General features: G+C 42.5%; 3 protein-coding genes across 5 annotated transcripts; all 3 read right to left on the bottom strand.

Moving 5' to 3' along the window:
• Positions 1-2,281: 2,281 nt before the first annotated feature.
• On the bottom strand, positions 2,282-7,991 carry LOC111594445 (probable multidrug resistance-associated protein lethal(2)03659). Its single transcript, XM_023307732.2, has 6 exons — positions 7,903-7,991; positions 6,688-6,918; positions 4,717-6,630; positions 4,193-4,659; positions 3,177-4,125; positions 2,282-2,621 (listed from the first exon to the last, which is right to left on the bottom strand). Exons 1-6 carry the CDS (start codon positions 7,971-7,973, stop codon positions 2,282-2,284), a joined length of 3,972 nt encoding a protein of 1,323 aa, XP_023163500.2. The 5' UTR covers positions 7,974-7,991.
• A 1,172-nt stretch (positions 7,992-9,163) lies between these two features.
• Positions 9,164-15,969, bottom strand: LOC111594494 (probable multidrug resistance-associated protein lethal(2)03659). 2 transcript variants are annotated; one of them, XM_023307804.2, is made up of 8 exons: positions 15,184-15,969; positions 15,031-15,125; positions 13,494-13,724; positions 11,434-13,437; positions 10,962-11,370; positions 10,755-10,905; positions 9,749-10,697; positions 9,164-9,686 (listed from the first exon to the last, which is right to left on the bottom strand). In XM_023307804.2, exons 2-8 carry the CDS (start codon positions 15,108-15,110, stop codon positions 9,362-9,364), a joined length of 4,149 nt encoding a protein of 1,382 aa, XP_023163572.2. In that variant the 5' UTR covers positions 15,111-15,125; positions 15,184-15,969; the 3' UTR covers positions 9,164-9,361. The 2 variants fall into 2 exon arrangements, with proteins under 2 accessions (XP_023163572.2, XP_030080618.1); XM_030224758.1 differs by having other exon boundaries at positions 9,165-9,686; positions 15,031-15,288; positions 15,605-15,620.
• A 622-nt stretch (positions 15,970-16,591) lies between these two features.
• On the bottom strand, positions 16,592-20,219 carry LOC111594542 (26S proteasome non-ATPase regulatory subunit 1). 2 transcript variants are annotated; one of them, XM_023307894.2, is made up of 4 exons: positions 20,121-20,219; positions 19,028-20,033; positions 17,658-18,965; positions 16,592-17,591 (listed from the first exon to the last, which is right to left on the bottom strand). In XM_023307894.2, the coding sequence occupies exons 2-4, from the start codon at positions 19,989-19,991 to the stop codon at positions 16,771-16,773; spliced, it is 3,093 nt and encodes a 1,030-aa protein (XP_023163662.2). In that variant the 5' UTR covers positions 19,992-20,033; positions 20,121-20,219; the 3' UTR covers positions 16,592-16,770. The 2 variants fall into 2 exon arrangements, with proteins under 2 accessions (XP_023163662.2, XP_023163661.2); XM_023307893.2 differs by having other exon boundaries at positions 19,028-20,219.
• Positions 20,220-20,273: the final 54 nt, after the last annotated feature.

Raw genomic sequence — 20,273 nt, 5'->3', positions numbered from 1 at the left:
CGCACGATTTAGTTCCCACTAATAACATCCTTTTGTCAAGTGTTTTACTCGAAAATAATTTTAAAACTAGATATTGTTAAACGCTGGCTGAACTAAAGTTTAGGGAACACAAACACACACAAAGAAAGGAAGAAGAGAAGCGATAAGCGAGAAGCGAGAAGCTTGCACCAATGCACACTTAAGTGCCGTAGTTCGAGTAGTTAGCGCATTAACTAAGTATAATCTATATACGAGTAGCTGCTAAAGGTAATAATCTAAATTGACTTCCAGTTAAATTTACAATATTTCAGTTCTTTACAACACTGTAACATTTTGTGCTAAATTTTGATTTACAAGAGAGATAAGTGCAAAACTCCCTAATTTCACAAATTTCCAAGTTTTTCTTTTCCTTTTTTGGAATCCTCTGAATTGGTTAATTGAGAACTCAGCACTGGGCGTGCCAAGAATAGGGGAAGATTCTTAGCGCGTCCCGTGCTGAGCTCACATTGAGCTGATCGAAAATAAATTTAAATATATATATATATCTATATATATATATACATATATAGTACATAGAATGTTGAGTATTTTAAGGTTTTTTGGTTTTCCGCTAAGCCCCCCCTCAACAAAAACTCTCATTTGCTTTTGTGCTCAATCAAAGAAGCTTAACTGTGAGAATAACAAAGTGAATACAAAACGTGTTTATACTTTAAAAAAAATATGAAATAATAAAAACGAAAATTTAAATAAATACCTTAATTACTAACTTTACCAAAACCTAAAGAAATAAGCCTAAGAATGGTACGTACAATATAGTAGAGCGAAAGTATATCGCATAATCTTAAACAGGATACTTAAAACTTTCAAACAACAGAAGAAAACATAAACAAAAATGCTTGAACAAATACATATTAGCTAAAGAAGAGTAATATTAATTACGATAACTATAAAAGTAATAATAATAGAAATAATTTTATTCAACTTGCATCGAATTTTTCTTAAACAGCAAACAAACAATCTTATTTCTAGGGCATCAAATATGTATATATAAATATATATATATATATATATATACAGATATATATGTATGTATATATATATATATATATATATATATATATATATATATATATATATATATATATATATATATATATATATATATATATATATATATATATATTTATATGTATTCATACCTATTTACATGCATTCAAAGCACAAGAGCAGGAAGTTTAGGCAACAGACGAAAAAAGAAAACTTTCAAAATCAGAAGAAGAAGAAGAAAAAACAACTTAAGCATTGAAATTTGGGGAAGGATTTCAAGGTTTAACTTAGTTTTTGTGACAACACATAACTGTAAGCACAGGAAAAGCTAAATTTAAATATTAATATACATATATACATATATATATATACAAATATAGATATATATATCTATATATATATATATATATATATATACATAAATATACAAAAGATTTATGAACATTCTCCAAACACTGATTTTTCTATTTACATCAAACTACAAAAATGTTGAAGGCAGACTTTAAGTAAGCGAATTTTAAATAAGCAAAATCATAAGAAAAATATTTTAAAAAATTATATATGTGCTTATATTTACTTTAATATTTATACACAATAAAACTACATGAAAAAAATACCAAAAAAAAACATAATTTTAAAAATCTAGTGAAAAAAGAAAATTAATGCGATAAATTCATTTACACTCTACCAAAAAAAACAAACAATTTTATACATATACCAAGCAAAATTTCGTAAATCTAATAAAAATCTATATAGAAAAGAATAGTAAAATAGAAATATAAATGCACATACGGAAAATAATAATAAAAATAATAAAAATAATGAATGCTAAAATATAAAAGCAGGCAAAAAGTACATTCAAGATTTCTCATGTGACTCATGTAATACTAGACACAACAACAAGAACAACTAGAAGTTGAGCGTAGTTATAGTATTGAAAAAGAAAAAGAAAAGAAAAAAAACTAAACAGTAGCCAGGTTTATAGCGCGCTAGTTAATCGTTAAGTAAATAAATACATGGCATTCTAAAGAACAAGATAAGAAATTATGAAAACCAAATACTTACAAATGCTTTTTTCAAAATCTTTAAGGAGCAGAAACGCTACAACAACAACTTCGTATATTATACATATAAAGTGCATATATATATACATTATATATATACAAAATTATATAGATTTATATTTAAAGATCAGTTCACTATAATAAAAACTATATTACCATAACTTACAAAACAAAACATAAACTACAGTCTTTTATAGTGTGGTGCCCCGAAATACGCTCAGCCTGCCCTCCGGCTCCAGTTCCGGCTGCTCGCCCGGCAAGCGTTTGCTGATCACCCGCTTGTAGTAGCTCTGCTCGGCGACGTAGCGCAAATGCTTGGCACTGCCCGCGCCCGTCTTCTCCACAAACCGGTAGAGATATCCATTGCGCTGCTGCAGTAGCTCGTGCGGATGACCCAGCTCCACGACTCGACCTCGATCCATGACCAGTACCCGATCCGAATCCATAACCGTATGCAGGCGATGCGCAATCGTCAGCACCGTGCAGTTGGCGAACTTTGTGTGTATGGCTTCCTGGATGAGCTGGTCCGTGCTGCAAGTGGCATAAGGATACACTCATAAGCAAGCTGAAGATGATTTTGTCGGCAATATCCGACTGTGAGATACCCGACAGCCCGCTTTCAGCTGCAGTTAGAAACAATCTAGCTTCAGTGTAACAGTTTCTGGTCATTTGAAGATTAATGTGAGGAATATCTGAGAAGCGGAATAGTTATCTCGGACAGTTTAAAATCAAGTATAACCCAAACTTGACATCAGAATATATATATACATATATATATATATATATATATATATATATAGGCTTTCAGTTACGCTCAGTCTGAGTCTTTTTAGTGATAATAAGAAAATGGGATTAGATATCGACAAATTATGATAAGCTTGTGCTGCGGGTGAGTGAGTTTATATATTTAAACTTCCAGTATCTAGCTTTTGTGCTTTCCGGACGGACCTGATTAAATCGATTTAGCTGTCTTCGTGATGGATAATAGAAATGTGTAGTTGATGAGCTAATGAGCCCAATTACATATGTTTGCCCAAAAAAGTCATTTTCATTTCGGACATGAATCATGTTCTGAATCACACTTACTCGGGGTCCACATTAGCCGTTGCCTCGTCCATGATGAGTATTGTATTGTGCCTCAGTATGGCGCGGGCCAGGCAAATTAGTTGGCGCTGACCCATGCTGAAGTTGGCGCCTCCGTCGTGCAGTCTGTAGCTGAGGCCGCCTTTAAGGGCCGTCACGAATGTCTTCAGCTTGACGGCGTCCAGCGCCTGCCACAGTTCCTCGTCCATCTGTTGCTCGAACGGATCCAAATTGTAGCGCAGCGTGCCCGAAAAGAGAACCGGATCCTGTGGTATAATCGAGATGCGACTACGCAAATCCTGCAGACCCAACTTGGCAATATCATAGCCATCGATCTCGATGAGTCCCTCGTTGAGCGCCAGGCGAAAGATCGCCTGCACAACGGAGGATTTGCCAGCACCTGTGCGACCCACAATGCCCACCTTCTCCTTGGGGTGTATGGTGAAGCTTAGACCCTTCAGCACATAATGGCCGTGTTCGCTGTAGCGTAAGCGCAGATCGTCAAAATGCAGCTGGCCCGCACTGGGCCATCTCGCAGGCAGATTGATAGCTGCCTCCGTCTCGTAGGCGGGCTCTGGCGGTATCTGCACGTATTCCAGCACACGCTCTATGCTGGTCATCTGGTTCTCCAGTTCGACGGTCTGCCTCATGCCCCACTGACATATGATGCCCAGGGTCATCGACTGCGTTATGGCCAAACCCACGTCTCCGCTGTAGAAGCTGCGATCGATTACCAGAAAGCTGAATGTAACCACCAGAATATACACCACACAGATAAGATCTGTCCAGAAAGCAAAGGCCTTATTGATGCTCGCGTGCAAATAAACGGCCGAGGTGTTCTCATTTTGATAGCTATGGAAGCCACGCTCCAGACGCTTGGTGGCGCTCAAAGCTCGTATGGTGGTCAGGCCTTTAAACGTGGTGTTCGTGTACGAGTAAATGGGGCTGCGAGCTGTGATTGCAGAGAGTCAGTCAGATAAATGATAACTTGAATCTTTTAATTCGAATCTTCTACTCACAAATAATCTCGATGCGCTTGAGGCTTCTGCTGGCACCTATGTAGAGACGGCGGGCTAAATAGAGCAGGGTAATCATGAGAAGAGCTGGAATCAACAGCCAATAGTTGGCAGTGCTAACGACGACAATCACTGCCAAGCCATTGACAAGGAACTCCCAGGAGTCCATCAAGGCCTGCGGCAAGGTGATGTCAATGGACAAAATGTCGCTGGAGAAGCGATTGAGTATGCGTCCCGAGGTGGCCAGCCTGAAGAACTGCATGCTGGCGCGTATGATGCCCCGAAAGAGAGAGTTGTGTAGGCGCAACGAAATGCGCAGGGACATCATGAAGAAGCCAAAGGTGCGCACCACGTACATAATCAAGGTGCTCACAATTAGCACGGCATAGAGGATAACCAAGCGAGTGCGTATTCTGCGGCGTTCGATTTCTGGCTCCGTATCGTCCGGCTCCGTTTCCTCCCAGGTGGCCCTGAGAGAGGTGTAAGTAGAGCTTCAAGTTGCAGTACAATTCGAGAGAAACACCTACCATTTGGACAGAAAGATGTCCATGCTGGCCTCAAAGGCACGCGCCAGCAGAAACAGGACAAAGATGAGCAACACCACCAGGGGCAGACCCAGCACCGCAAAATATTGCTTGTAAGTGCTGAACTTGACGGATCCTTGGTGCTGCTGCTCCTTGTAGTGTTCTGCGTGCTCGTCCAGCTGCATTTGCAGCTGCTGCTGGGAGAGCTGCTCATGTGGCGGCACCTCCTCATAGATGCTGTCGGCCCGAACGGCATGCAGTTTGGCCACCTCGCTATCGTTGGCTACGGACATGCGGGAGTGGATGAGCTTCTTGAGCGACTCGTAACGGCCTTGAATGGAGGCACGTCCGCCTTCCATGAGCACCATGTGATCGGCATGGCGCAGCAGAGGCACACGATGCGTGACCAGAATGCGTATCTTGTCGCTGAGAAACTCTTTTAGGCAAAGCTGCAGAAGCTGCCGGCTCACATGAGTGTCCACGGCTGAGAGCGGGTCGTCCAGCAAGTATATATCCGCCTTGCGATAAACGGCGCGTGCCAGACTGACTCTCGCCTTCTGGCCGCCACTCAAACTGGCGCCGGATTCACCCACAATGGTGGCATCACCATGCGGCAGCTGATCAATGTCCTTGTCAAGCAGGCAGACCCGCAACACATCCTTGTAACGCTGATCATCGTACGGCTCCATGAATATGATGTTCTCGCGCAGACTGCAACGATTCAGCCAGGGCTCTTGCGGCGCATAGCTAATGACTCCATTCAGCTCCACGCTGCCGCTGATGATGTCCAGCTCGCCAAGCAGAGCAGCCAGCAGCGTGCTCTTGCCGGAACCCACGGTGCCCACAATGCCAACGAATTGCTGCTCCTCGATCTGAAAGGTGATGTTCTCTATGTGCCGCTGGCGCTTCTCCTGGTTGGGTGGATCCCAGCTAGCCGTTAGCTCATGCAGTGTGACGCTCTTTCGCATGGCCAGGGGATTGTGCATGCGTCCAAAATAGTTGCCGTGCTGCAGGTCATCATCGACATCGTTAAAGTTCGCTACGCCACCATCGGCGGGATCCTCCTGCTGCAGCAGAAAGTCCAGCAGTCGTCGAGCAACCACATAAGTCTCTGCCCAGGAGTTAATGGCCATGGGCCATAGATGCAGCAGCGACTGATTGAGATGATCATAATAGCTGGACACTATGAACACCTTCTGGGCAGTCACAATGTTGCCAGTGAAGACATAGGTGACCAAGCACAGAAAGAGTGAGAGCTTCGAGATCATGTCGGTGCACTGCAGCGCCGCATAGACGTACATGGAGCCGCGTATGGCACCCATCTCTTTTTTGCGCACGCGTGCAATTAGCTTGCCAAAGGACTTCTCCCAGGCATACATTTTGATCACCTGCATCGCCGATATGATCTCGTTCATTAGCTTGACGCGCTCGTCGCCGTATTCCGCCGAGAGGCGTCTAAAGCGCGCCGTTGCCTTTGCCGCCCACACCTGAAGCGGTATGAAGAGTATTATGGCGGCCATGCCCACCAAGGCAGACCAGCCAATCACCTGGTAGATAATATAGCCAAAGATCAAGCCCTCCAACGGCCCCTTCCACAGCTCGTGAAAGTAGTAGAACGTCTCGTTGAACTGGGGCAGGTCGGTGGCCATGATGGCAATGGCATAGCCGCTCATACCGCTGTTATCAGCCGCTACGGAGACACGCAGGCATTTCCTGTAGACCAGGCCAGCGCAGGCCAGGCGTATGCGAGCGCCCAGCCCGAACAGATGAAACATGAATGGATGATAGCACAAAGCTTTGATGAGCGAGCACAGGACCACGCCCATCGCGTACAAGTAGGCGGCCTTTATAGACTCGTTGTCATTGCCCTCCGAGAAGAAGGACACCAGCCTGCCCAGCAGCAGAGGTTGCATAGTGCTAAAGCGGGAAAAATCTTAGAAACTCACAAATAGATCCCATTGTGCTTGGACTTACTGCAAGGATATCTCCACCAGAGAGTAAAGTATGCAAATGGGCACAAAACTCTTGCCATATGCCTTGAAGATCATGCGTAGCACATTCGGCCGCGGAGACTTCAGCTCGCGCTCCCAGTAGCCTAACAGATAATGTGATAGCTCCGTACTATCCAGGCTGGGAACGTGTGCGTATAAATCCTTAGGATCAATCGACTTGCCATGGCCCTTATGCAGAATCTCACGTGACCAGCTGACAAAAACCAAATGCAGTTTATGATATCAGATAAGGATGTTTTGAGCAAAACTGTATGGTGTGTCACGCGACTACAAAATACCCTTTAATCCGCAAATGATATATTTTTTTTAAATGCTTTCTTGAATAAACTTTGAGATATTTGATAAGATATATAGGAGTATGAACTGAATCTTAAAAGTCTATTTTAGATTGCGCAAGTAGAAATTTTTTTGCTATAAACTATATTTGTAAGCTATAAATTTAGTCGCTTAATGTGGCTGGATATATAGAAATTGATATAGCATTCCATGTATTTGGAAAGAGAAAAAAACCCAAAGAGTAAACTCCATTCATTAAGACTTTAAAGGCATGCTAATTATGGTAACTGCTTTAAGCCTATCAACTTATGATTATCGGACATCCATTTTGGGCAAATGGAGGGAGTTGACACAAAAGAATTCGGCGAACCAGAGATTTATATGGCAAACGACAACTTTGATTCCAGATTTGGTGTCGTCAGATTTTAAAGCGTCTGGAATAGTTGAATATGGTTGAATGGAGTCAGCCAAGCTGAATGCATGTGCTTTAAGGTCGACGCTTTATAATCAACTAGACGAGTGTGTGGCCTTTACGACACTGTGTCTGTGATGGCAAAGAATATTTTCCAAGAATCTGTGGCACGTTCCGAATACAAATTGACAGCCAAGCGTTGCGAGACTGCCATAAATCTGTAAGCGATTTGCCTTGCTTCAATCTTTATCTTATCAAGTTGACAGGCCACAGGCAGCAGGCAGGAGCTGATCGCGCCAAACACATTCTGTAAAACTTTTTAGCATTTGTTCCATTACGAAATGGGAATTACTGTGCGTATACGTAATATTATCGTGCACTCGGTATATACGTATCATTTTTTAAATTTCTGACTAATCGCTTAATATTTATGGTTAAATAAATATTTTTCACGGCAATGCAACACAGATTTATAGATCGCGCACTCACATAAAAAACCACTTGGATAGAAAATTGGCCTTTAGCACTGGATTTGGTTTGCGTGGCTCCTTTGCGGACATTCTGTGGCTTGAGCTTCACAAAAATCACTATATATATATATAATATATATTTCATATATCACACAGTTTTTTTTTTATACATATTAAATATCACACATATCCTTTGTTACAATTACCGCGTGTGGCCGTCGCCTCTGCCGTTTAATTCGTAACTAAAGGCCGTGTGTGAAAACCATTTGATTTTTAACTGAATGTCGCGCTACGTTCCCGATTCATCGCTATAAATCAATGATCCGGGCTGCCCTATCGCACCACTTCGTGGCAGTTTTATCTTAATGCCACCTGACAGCGAACCATCACCCGCGCTGCAGTCGCAACCACAGCTCGCGACTCGCCTCATGAAAACATGGCCAGAGTTCCGTAGTTTAGGTTAGCAGTTAGCCTCCTACACTTATGGATGAGTAGTTAATACCCTGTACATTGTTTTAATGATTACGTAGTCGTAAAACGGGAGAAACATCATTAATAAGCTAAAATTGTATGAACAGAACTATGTTCCGCTGGCTGATCATATATTAGCAACAGATCTATATGCCTTAGGTTTGTTTGTTCCGTTCAGAATTTTTTTTAATCATAATCATCTATATTAATATATGAATAATATTCAACAATTAGACGTAATGTTCAGACATTGTCATCAATCAAACGTAACTCCATATCTAAAGGGTATCTATCAGTCGAAATTTGTGCGCACTTGAACTTTAGCTGTCTACCTTAATCAGTTATTCCAAACATGTTTTACTACACTTTTAAAGTATTGACAATTTTGATTAAAGCCCTTCCCACTTAACAAAAAGTATATTTTTAATTAGTGTTCTTTTATCTGCTTGCTTCAGATCCGCGATATGCATTGTCCATTTTATGACTAATATAAATATTAGCTAATAACACTTCAGGCATACAATTTTAATTTATTTTTTGGTGTAATAATGCTCAGGCACTTTATTGAGATTTTGTACGTGTTTACGTACATGCATATATAAGTACAATGTCAATGCTATATGCTATATAGTTAGTATCTATATTAAGTGTATACAGTAGATGTATAAAAAATAGCAGTTTCATTGAAGTTGCATTTTGATTTGTGCAAATTGCTTTCGAGTTCTAAAGAAGACATAACGGAGGTATACATTAGATATTTCTAACGAAAGTGTTGCATTCATAAATTCGGCATATGAAATTTAAGTAACAAGTTAACAATATAATCACGCTTACATACATGAATTTATGTACATACTTATATACGGAATTGGGGCTTACACAATTACAAGTACAAAACAGAAATTAAAGTTAAGTACAACATTTCAATATACGTTCATAATACTTTCAGTTCTCAATGCTATACATCTTAAGTAGATTTGTGTTTGTGTTTGTGAGTTATTATTGTGCTAATCAGTGTGTTCGTGCATCGCTGCCGTGATATTCAGATCTTCGGCTGGGACTCTCCCATCCAATAGCCGCTTGCTGTAGCTTTCCTCCGCCGCTTGCATTAGCGCATTGGACATCGAAGTTCCCGTATTGTTCACTAAATGGCGTAAATAGCCATCAGGCCGTTGCAGCAACTCATAGGCGTGACCCAGCTCCCGCACCTCGCCCGCATCCATGACCAGCACACGGTCCGAATCCATAACTGTGTGCAGTCGATGGGCAATTGTCAGCACTGTACAGTTGGCAAACTTGGATCGTATCGTTTGCTGAATCAGCTTGTCGGTTCTGCAAAGAGAATCAGAACTATTGTAACAGTCGGTAGGATAGGAATCCAGTTCAATACTTACTCTGGGTCCACATTGGCCGTAGCCTCATCCAATATCAGCACACGGTTATTACGTAGAATGGCTCGTGCCAGGCATACAAGCTGCCGCTGCCCGACACTAAAATTGGATCCACCATCGTACATGCGACAATTAAGACCACCAATGAGAGTGGATACATAGGAACGAAGTTCTACATCTCCCAGCGCCTTCCACATCTCCTCATCCGTTCGTTCATCCAACGGATCCAGATTATAGCGCAGCGTTCCAGAAAATAGCACAGGATCCTGTGGTATTATAGATATACGACTTCGCAAATCGTGCAAACCTATATGTTCAATATTGACATCATCTATGCGAATCATGCCCTCGTTGCAGGCCAATCGGAATATGGACTGTATAATAGAGGATTTGCCAGCACCGGTGCGACCCACAATGCCAATCTTCTCGCGTGATTCAATGGTAAAGTTCAGATCCCGCAGCACAGGCGCCTCTTTTGGTGCATAGCGTAACTTAAAGTTGATGAACTCAATGCGTCCTTTGCTGGGCCACTCGGTTTTTGGCTTGAATTTCTCGTCCGTCTCCAGTGGAGGCTCCGGTGTCTGTTCCGTATATTCTAACACACGTTCCACACTGGTCATCTCATTTTCTAGTTCAGCTGTTTGCCGCATACCCCACTGGCACATGCCCGTCATGGTGGTGCTGTGTAGTATAGCCAGGCCGACATCACCGCTGTTAAACTCATTGCGCAGCAGCAAAAAACTAAATGTGACGGCTGCCATATAGCCAATGCACAATACGTCCGACCACAGGGCAAATGCACGTGTACATGAGAGGAAGAGAAACCAGGCGGAGGTATTGGCATTCTGATACTCGTGAAACTCGCTCTCCAAAGCGCTCTGTGCCTGCAGAGCACGTATCGTCGTTAGGCCTTGAAACGTTTGGTTTGTTAGCGAGTAGATGGGACTGCGAGCTGCAAAACGGAACCATGTTTTAAATAGCCCAGCTTCAAAACAAACATTCGACTTACATATGCCGTCCAGCCGCTTAACGCTGCGACTAGTGTTCACATAAAGGTAACGTATGCAGGCTAGAAGGACGACAATCACTGCCGCGGGCACTAGCAGCCAATAATTAGCAATGGCCACAATGATAAGCACGCCGGAGACATCAATAGCAAACTGCAAATATTTTAATGTTTGTGGGTTTATCTTATTTGATAATGAATGCTACTCACAGCCAGGCAATCCAGCAGCGTGCGCGGCAGATCTGTATCCACTGTGCGTATATCCTTTGAGAAGCGATTCAAAATGCGGCCCGAAGAGTTTGTATTAAAAAAGTACATGGTGGCGCGTGTGATCCCACGGAAAAGACGATCGTGCAGACGCAAAGAAATGCGCAGACACATCCTAAAGTAGCCAAAGGTGCGCATGAGGTAAACAATAAACGTGGCGGACAAAATAACAGCATAGAAGAGGACAAGTTCCTGGCGAACGTTATTCTCAGCATCTGAAACTGTTGTCGGTAAAGCACTGTTCACTGTATCGTTCACGGGTGCCTCTGTGGTCACATTCAACGTGACATTGACGGCTGCTGGAACAGAAAGTAAACTGCCATTTATAGCAATCTGTTCTTCCCAAATTACCCTATACGAAAAGAATACATTATTAGTTTAAAGTTAAGTTTTTTGAAGACATTTTTAGTCTCACCAGCGTGAAAGGAAGTAGTCCACACCCGTGAGCATTATCCTAGAGCAAACGAAGAGCACCACAATCAAACCAAAAAAAAATGTGCTCTCAAGCGCCTTGAAGTAAGAAGCGTACACGCTGAACTTTACCGCGCCCACGCACTGCTGTTCCTGGTTGATCTCCTCCACAGTTTCATCGGGTCGTAACAGTGGATTATGCTGATTATGGTGCTCCATGCTCTTCTCTGAATCGCTGCGCGACATGTGACTATGAACGCTGTCCGTATCTATGCCGCTCTCGTCGTGCGTCTGCTCCAGAAACTGAAATTGGCGCGAACGCTGAAGTTCCTGATAGCTGCCTTGCGCTACAACCTTGCCGGAGGACATCAACAGCAGGTGCTCCACGTCGAACAAATATTGCAGCTGATGTGTGACCAAGATCCGTATCTTGTTGGACAGAAAGTCGCGTATGCATCTATCAAAGATGTGCTTGCCCACGTGTGTGTCGACGGCAGATAGCGGGTCGTCCAGCAGGTAGATATCTGCCTTGCGGTAAATAGCTCGAGCTAGATTTACACGCGCCTTCTGGCCGCCGCTGAGACTGACCCCGCGCTCACCCACCACGGTTAAATCGCCCCTGGGCATTAGCTCCAGATCACGTTCCAATGCGCACACCTTGATCACCTTCTTGTAGCGCCGCTCATTATAGTCCTCCACAAAGACAATATTATCTCGTATTGTGCCCTCGAAGACCCAGGGCTCTTGTGCAGCATATGAGATTTTGCCATGAACTGATACCTCGCCTTGATCAATGCCCACTTCGCCGAGTAGCACATTAAGGAGACTGGACTTGCCCGCGCCTACCGGACCGATCACAGCTGTCAACGTCTGATCCTGAATGTCGGTACTGAAGCTGTCAATGGCGCAATTGGGATGGCCGTCACTAGAGTCCCACGAAGCCGTAACGTTCTTTAAGATCACGCACTTCTGAGGCGCATCGGGACTGTAGTCGCGCAACCGATTGTGCTCTTTCTGTGTCGGCTGCGTCTGACCGTTTATCAACAGAGTGCCATTTACCTCCACATTCTTCAGTTTGTCCTGTTGAGTTATCTTACGCTTGTTCTTGGGCCCCTTGGCATCCGGCTCCAAATTGATGGGGACCTCAGCTCTGTCGCCATCTAGCAGAAACTCCTTGCACCGCCGAGCCGAGACCAACGCCTCCGCTATGAACGTGATAGATAGAGGCCAAAAGTGCACCATAGAGTCGTTGAGCATATTAAAGTAGGAAGATACCATGTAAACCTTTTTGGCAGTTAATGCATCGCCCAGATATACATATGAGCATAGAGCGAAGAACACAGATAGTGGTGAGATCATCGAAGTGCAGCTGAGAGCAGCATGAATGTAAGCAGTACCCCGAATAGCGTTCACTTCCTTGAGACGCACCTGGGCAATGACACGCGCAAATGACTTCTCCCAGGCATACATCTTGATCACCTGGATGCCTTGTATAATCTCGTTCATTAGTTTCACACGTAGATCTGTGCGTTCTGCAGTCATCTGGCGGTAATTGGATGCCTTTTTGGCAGCCCACGCTTGGAGCGGTATAAAACTTAGCATAAAGGAAACGCCTATGACAGCCGAAATGCCAATCTCACGGTACATTAGATACCCAATAAGTATCGATTCCATTGGACCTTTCCATGTATCATGCAAAAAGCATAGGGCTGTATCAAAGCGTCCCAAATCGTTGGACAATATATTAATGGCACGTGCGCGCAGACCATCATTGCTGTTGCTTTTGGACACCTCCAGGCACTTGCGGTAAATGAGACCAGACAGTGCTAAACGTAACTTAGTGCCCACTTGGAATATGTAAAAAATGAACGGATGGAATGAGAGTACAGGCAGCAACATGCAAATCACAATTCCTAACGCATAGTTGTAAGCCATTGACTCGGTTATCGTTGTCTGATCCGTTGCAAAATAACCAACCAGACAACCCAGAAATAAAGGCATCAGGCATCTGTGAATAATAATCAAGGATTAGCTAAATTTTACTACATCAATTATTGTACATACTTGCAACATGATTCCAGCACGGAAAAGAGTATACCCAAAGGCACGAACATGGAGCCATATGCACGAAATATCATGCGAACGACACTCGGATTGCTGCGTTTCTTCTCATCCTCCCACAATTCCGTAAACTTGCTCGTCACGCGATCACTGTCTAGCGTCTTTCTATGCTGGTACAGCTCCTCGTCTGTGAGTGGACCCTGCAGACCTCTTTTGAACAAATCTCGCATCCACCTGAAATATATGAAAGTCGGCAAATCGATATCATGTAATTGTGTAGATAAATGTTTTTATGTATTAAAAATACCAAATCAAAGCTCTGTATAATTGTATCAACATTTATACTTAGTAATTAATATCAAGCCCCATTGTACATAGATAACAAAAAAGTATACTCGGTATAACTAATTACATTTGTGTTATGTTTAGGGTTTCATTCACGATTGTGGCTGGCATTTTGAAGGTCTTTTGCCAATTATCGTAATAATGTAATAAAAACCATGTGTCCGTTTCTAAACTGAGTGTATACTTTAAATTACATTCAATATTGAAATAAGATTATTCACTGCTTTATTTTTCAGAAGATAAGAACCCTAGTAGCTCTGTAGTAGTAAATGTTTAGGATCGTAGATTCAACTGAAAATTTTACATAATAAAATTTGATACGACGAGAGCACGAGTTAATAAATATATAAAATATATAAATAAAATAAGAAAGACAGTTACACATTGGCGTTTAGTGCACATTCACTGAATTTCAGATTATAATCTTACTCGATTTGCCAATAATATTTACTCAATGCTTTTCTAATAAAAATTCTCCAATGTAATTCTAATCAAAATGAACATATGCGCAACTGTGCGCCGTCCATATGTACATATGTACATATGTATGGGCAGACATAGACACATGTGAATTCATATAAATATATGAGTCTATATATATATACATATATATGTATAATAGACATATGCTTCGGCTATATATACTCTTATCAGTTCATAAGTATTTACACTACTTATATAAATTTAGTATGTGTGACGAAAAAACTTGTGAATGCCACAAAGTAAAAAAAACGGTGAATAACCTCTATAAAAAAACCGAATCTTTAAATTACACCTAACGCTCAAGTGTGTGTGCGATTTAGGTATGACAGTGTGCACACATATTAACAATGTTCCCCATATTTTAAAACGTATTGGTAGCAAATGCTAGCGGAATTTCAGTGTTTTATTTAAGCACAAAATTAGCCGCCAAACAGTAGCTTTCAACTCTTTAAAAAAGCTACATACGACGGGGAAAAAGCTAGATTGACAACGCTGCTTATTAGTAAGAAATATAGAAATACATATGCAATACATGCATGTATGTACATCTACGTACATCGACACTTAATACTGTCTGACACGTGCTATCGAGCTGAAGGAACAGTCAGCGAACGCCGTACAATTTACACATATCATTTACCGTTAGAGAATACATGTTTGTGTGCGTGTGTGAGTGTGTTGCAAAGGGGAAGAACAACTACTTGTAACTTACCAGAAGCTCCATCGTGAAAATAAATTTGCATTTGTGTAAGGATTTTTTGGACGTACAACTTTCCTTCTGGTGCGGTTCATAATATGGGTGGCTTACTATTAATTTTAGGCACAATTTATCACTTTTGCGTTTACCGTTACACCACTCAATTACCAGTAAAACGCAAATCGAGAGAGCGTTCCTCTCTTCGCTCTTCTTTGTATCCGGCTGTTTTATTAATATTTTATGCACACTCACTGTCTCAGCAATATTGACGAACTGCACATATGTAATTTAACAGCGATGTATATATATGAATATGTACGTTCAGAATTATGCCGGCAACAACAACACTATCGTTGTAAATTGTCTAGGGTCGAGGCCAACAGCAATTCTTTTGTGTACACGTCTTATACAAAATTAGCCGTTTTGCTGCTGTGATTGACCCAGCGACAAACAAAGCAAAAGCAAAAGCAAATGCAAACACAACTGTTTCGTATGCTAATCAATCGGGTAGGCCTTTACCGCACAAATATCACACTTGATTTAGCATTCGTTGCCTTTTGTAATTAATTAGAATTTACACAATATTTACGTGAAACAAACAATGCGTAATTTTAATGGACCGATGCACGCCTTCTCGGTCCGACTTTTGAAATGGCAATGGTGGAATTGAAGCGAGTGATAGACGAAGAAAACTTTTGAATAAACCTCAGTCAAGAGAGAAAAAGAGAAAAAAGAGCATTAATATGTGAGTGCGTGAGTGTATTCGTGTAAATCAGCTGCCCGATTCGTGCTGTGTTTTCGATGTTTAGAGTATAATTAGTTTCTCACTATATTTGTAACGCACAAGAAATGTTGAGCTACAGGCAGCAGTTGCTGTTCGTATAAATATGGCCAAACAGGTTCCTTCCTGCTCGTTATATGAGAGAAATGAAGTTTAATGTTGGGTTAATTTAAATTGACATAAATATCAAAATATTTATAGGTACACAAATATATAAAAAATTGGGCAAATTTTTGTTTCAGCAATTCATATTTGCATATAAACACAAATAAATTTAAAATATTTGCACGTATTTTCTGTAATTAAAATTACAAATAAAAGATTATCAATATACAAATTTGAAATGCTCGTCTCTGAAAGGGTAGGTATGCTTCGGCCTGACATACAATATTACTGTTTACTTTGTTTTAATCGGGTTTTCTCGTTCTCTCACGCAAACCGACCACGCTCAAATGCCTCTATGAGTGTATATGTATTTATGCCCGAATGAAACGGTTTCTTGTCTGCAGATAGAGCGAGAGCAACATATTTGTTTGTCAACGATAATTTGAAAATTTGAGCGCGAGCGATTTCCAAGCATTGTGAAATGGTTTGGCATACAATTTAAAAAAGCTCGTTAATATTAATAAACAGATGGGGACCCCAACGAGCTTTGGTATTCAAACATGAAGAATCCACAATTGACAACAGTGATGTTTGAGCTAATTTTGATAAGATTTTCTCATTTCACAAAATAAGAAATTGTTTTGGCGACAAAAAAGTGAGATAAAGTTCTAAAAGATAAAGTACACAACGTTTTACATCATGCGTGATGAACATTTATTATGGGTAATTATAGATTAGCATTAATTCTCTGTGTAATTTTTTTTTTCATTTTGTTTTGTTTTTAGTAAATTTGGTGAAAAATACATTTGTATGCAATATTCAAAAACCAAAACATGTTTTACTTAGATAATGACAAACAGCATGCCCATTTAATCTTCAATGTATTCGAATGGCTCTGGTGGCTCGGGCTCCTTCTCATCATCGTTCATTGGACCAAATGCGGCAACCGGTTCGACCAGTTCCTGGTCTTCAGCTTTGCCCGTGTGCTGGAATACAATGATGCCGCCAATGGTTACATCTTTCATGGGCTCGTAGTTCTGGCCATCGACCACGCTGAAGACTTTCAGTTGTTGACGCAGGGCACGTGCCGGGTTTTGCATAATTTCGAAATTGGGCTCGGGCTCCTTCTTTTCCTTCTTATCCTTTTCTTTGTCGCCAATCGCGCTGGTGCTTGCCTCCTTATCCTTTTCATCACCCTTCTTTTCTTTGTCATCCTTCTTCTTCGACTTGGTCTCTTCCGCTGGCTTCTCTTCTGTCTTTATTGCAGTTTCAGACTTCTCATCTTCCTTTTTGCTGCCTGCAGCCGGACTTTCCTTGCTATCCTCATCTACATCCATTTTCTCATCCTCTTTCTTATCGGCATTCTCGCGGCGCTTCTGTCTAGCTGCAATTGAAAGGACCGCTGTGGCTACCTTCTCGCGCTCCTCGCTCTTCTTCTCTTCCAGAGGGGCCGGATATGCATAAAGAGATGGTTTCGCTGCCGATCTGTACTCCATTTTGGGCATCTTCAGGTCTGAATTGAGGCCAATTACACAGGTCGGCGAGAAGGCAAGGGATAGCGTGTGCGCCAGTGGGAACCAGTACCAGTACTGAGTGAAAGCCAGCATGCCGACCACAGCCTGCAGATTGGTGTGTCCAGTGCGAGATTGCAGCGAGAGCGTGGCATTGCGACCGCCAGCATCAATAATGCCTGCAGGCAGAGATTAGAAGTAGATGTTATGAATGGCAACTGCTGAAATAAATGGTTTTCACTCACCTTGTGCCAAAATGGCACCATATTTAGCCATAACATCCTCGTGCTTGTTACTGATGACCTCAGCGTATAACTGGCGGAAGAAAGTGCTCTTGGGGCAGCTTAAATCTGTGTGTTGTATGAGGATCATAGCGGATGCGATGAGGGCACCCTGACGAACAAAGTTGACAGGATCAAATTTAACCATAGGCTCCAACAAGGCAATTGCCTCGCGCAGGCCAGTGCCGGCGCATGCGATGCCCAGCGCCATTGCGGCGCCATAACGCACATGCGGATTATATGATTCCGCCAACAAACTAACCACCGATGGGCACTGCTCCGGCGTACGGAACAAGATGAAACCAATTGCAGTGACAGCAGCGCGACGCACATCGTCGTTTACATCGGAAACAGCCACGTGGAGCAGCTTGCGTATAGCTTTGTTGCTGCCCGTGCCATTGTAAGCCATAGCCAGGGTGTACATTCCCGAGCGACGCAAGACGGGATCCTTGTCGGTGGAGAGGCTAGTGACAAGTGGATCTGCCTCTTCAAGGCGAGAAAACATGGTCAATGAAATGCCTACAGCTAAACCGCGTAGAATTTTTTCGTGCTGTGTCTCTTGCGCATAAGATACCATATCCTCAATGGCTTGGGCATTTTTGGAGCCCAACATAACCATGCCCATTGCAATGCCAGCAGCCTCGCCAGTGACAGCATCGTCCTGATACAAATTAAATTTCAGCTGCTCGTACAGATCCTGGCGATGGGTACCCATGCCGGCTAAACCTAAGCCAAGGCAGCCTCCGTGGCGCACATTCTCGTTTTGAGCATCCTTCAACTGTTGTAGCAGGTAGTCAATAATATTGGCGCCATGATTGGCATGTATCAGACCCAATGCGTATAATGCGCCACCCTCGGAGTAGCCAGAGCTGGGACCCGCCTCTTTGGGCAAATAGCTTTGCATGAGGGCCAGCGAATCCTTCTCGTGTCCACGATGTATGACACCCAACGAGGCGGTTGCTGTTAGCTTTGCCCAATTCGTTGCACGTGCCAGCCAATCAAGATTGTCGCGCAGGAACTGATCTGACGTGGTGCCACTGTGCATGAAAGCATTTGCAATGACAGTCGCCGTGTGACAAATCGAGACGCGCACCGCCTCCTTAGTACCACGCAATATCTGCAGATCGGCGTGATTGCTGCGTATAAGAAACTGTAGCTGCAAGTCTATAGAGACTTCGCCGGAGAGTATAGAAATAAGCTTCTCAATGTTTTTCTGATGCAGCTTTTCCATATCGTTCAGCGACTCAATTGTGCGTTCGATCTTGGCATCGCCTGGTAAAATAATAATACATAAATATATGTAAATCGAACGTAAGTCTTGCTAGAAAACTTACTTTCTTTATCTTCCGTGGTTTCCATGCTCTCGTCACTTTGCGATTTGGTCTTCTCATCGTCAGACTTGGCAGTGGTATCGCTACTTCCAGCTGCCGTGCCTTGAGGCTTGAATGTGCTGGGCAACGCTGTGGGTATAGGAGCTGTATCCTTTAATGCTTGCAGTACATTTCCCAGAAACTCTTGGGTTGCCGATTCGTACAAATCGAAGGCAATTTGATAAGCCATCAGATTGTTAGCTTCCACTGAAGAGCCTGTCAATTTGTCTAGCATTTCAGCAACGGCCAGTGGATCCTCCAGGAAGATTAGGCACTGACACATGTTCACGTAGTCTGGCACTCCCAAATCCCGATACAGTCCGACTAGGCATCGTAGCACCTGATTGCGGAAGCCGCGATTTTGTAGCAGCGACATGGTTACGTTGTAGGCATAAGCCAGCATGCCGCGCACATCGTCCGATTTCATGATGGATATTTCAAAAATATCCATACGACGCGTCTCCAGCGCAATGCCGAGAGCCTGGCGGTATTGATTGTCGTCCAAACACCGCTGAATCATACGATTTACAATGCCCTCCAAGCGCTCATCCACTGGTTTTGCCTCCTTTGGATTCTCAATAAAATCAACTCGTTGGGCAATATAGAAATCAATGCACTTGGCAATGATCGTCTCCGTGTACTCATTGCGGGCATTCACATCGAACAGATCGCCTGCGCCCAGCGCATATGTGAGCGCATCTTCAAAAGAGCCGAGATGATAGAACACCTTGGAAGCAACCATGCCAGCCAGTTTGTTCTCAGGGAAGGCTCGGTCCTCATGCAGCATTTCGATTTTTTCAATCGACTCGGAAATTTCGGGCCAGAACTCATCCACAATATTGTCCAGCTTCTTCAAAGCGAATACCTTAAGATCTGGCATTGGTTCATCAAGTAGGGATATTATCCCCGCGGCGGATGTGAGGCTCATTTTTTGCTTGCGTTGTTTTTTGTCCCCAATAATAAATATGTTCTACGAAAGTGTATGTAACATATGAATAATTTGAATCCAAAAACTGTCTGATTACAACATAGACAAGTAATTTTTTTCTGTACTAACCAATGGATTGCAGTTTTTAATATTACACAGACTTTTCTTTTATGCCGAAAAAACGCTAAATCACCAAACGTTATAGTGTTGCACAATGTTCGCTGTGTACTTGAGTGTTGCAAGTCACACATAGCGCAGTATTGTCAATCAAATCCTCATCAA

Source organism: Drosophila hydei, unplaced genomic scaffold (genome assembly GCF_003285905.1).
Source record: "Drosophila hydei strain 15085-1641.00,03,60 unplaced genomic scaffold, DhydRS2 tig00008119-arrow-pilon, whole genome shotgun sequence".
Lineage (NCBI taxonomy): Eukaryota > Metazoa > Arthropoda > Insecta > Diptera > Drosophilidae > Drosophila > Drosophila hydei.
This window is presented reverse-complemented; position numbering and strand designations above follow the sequence as displayed.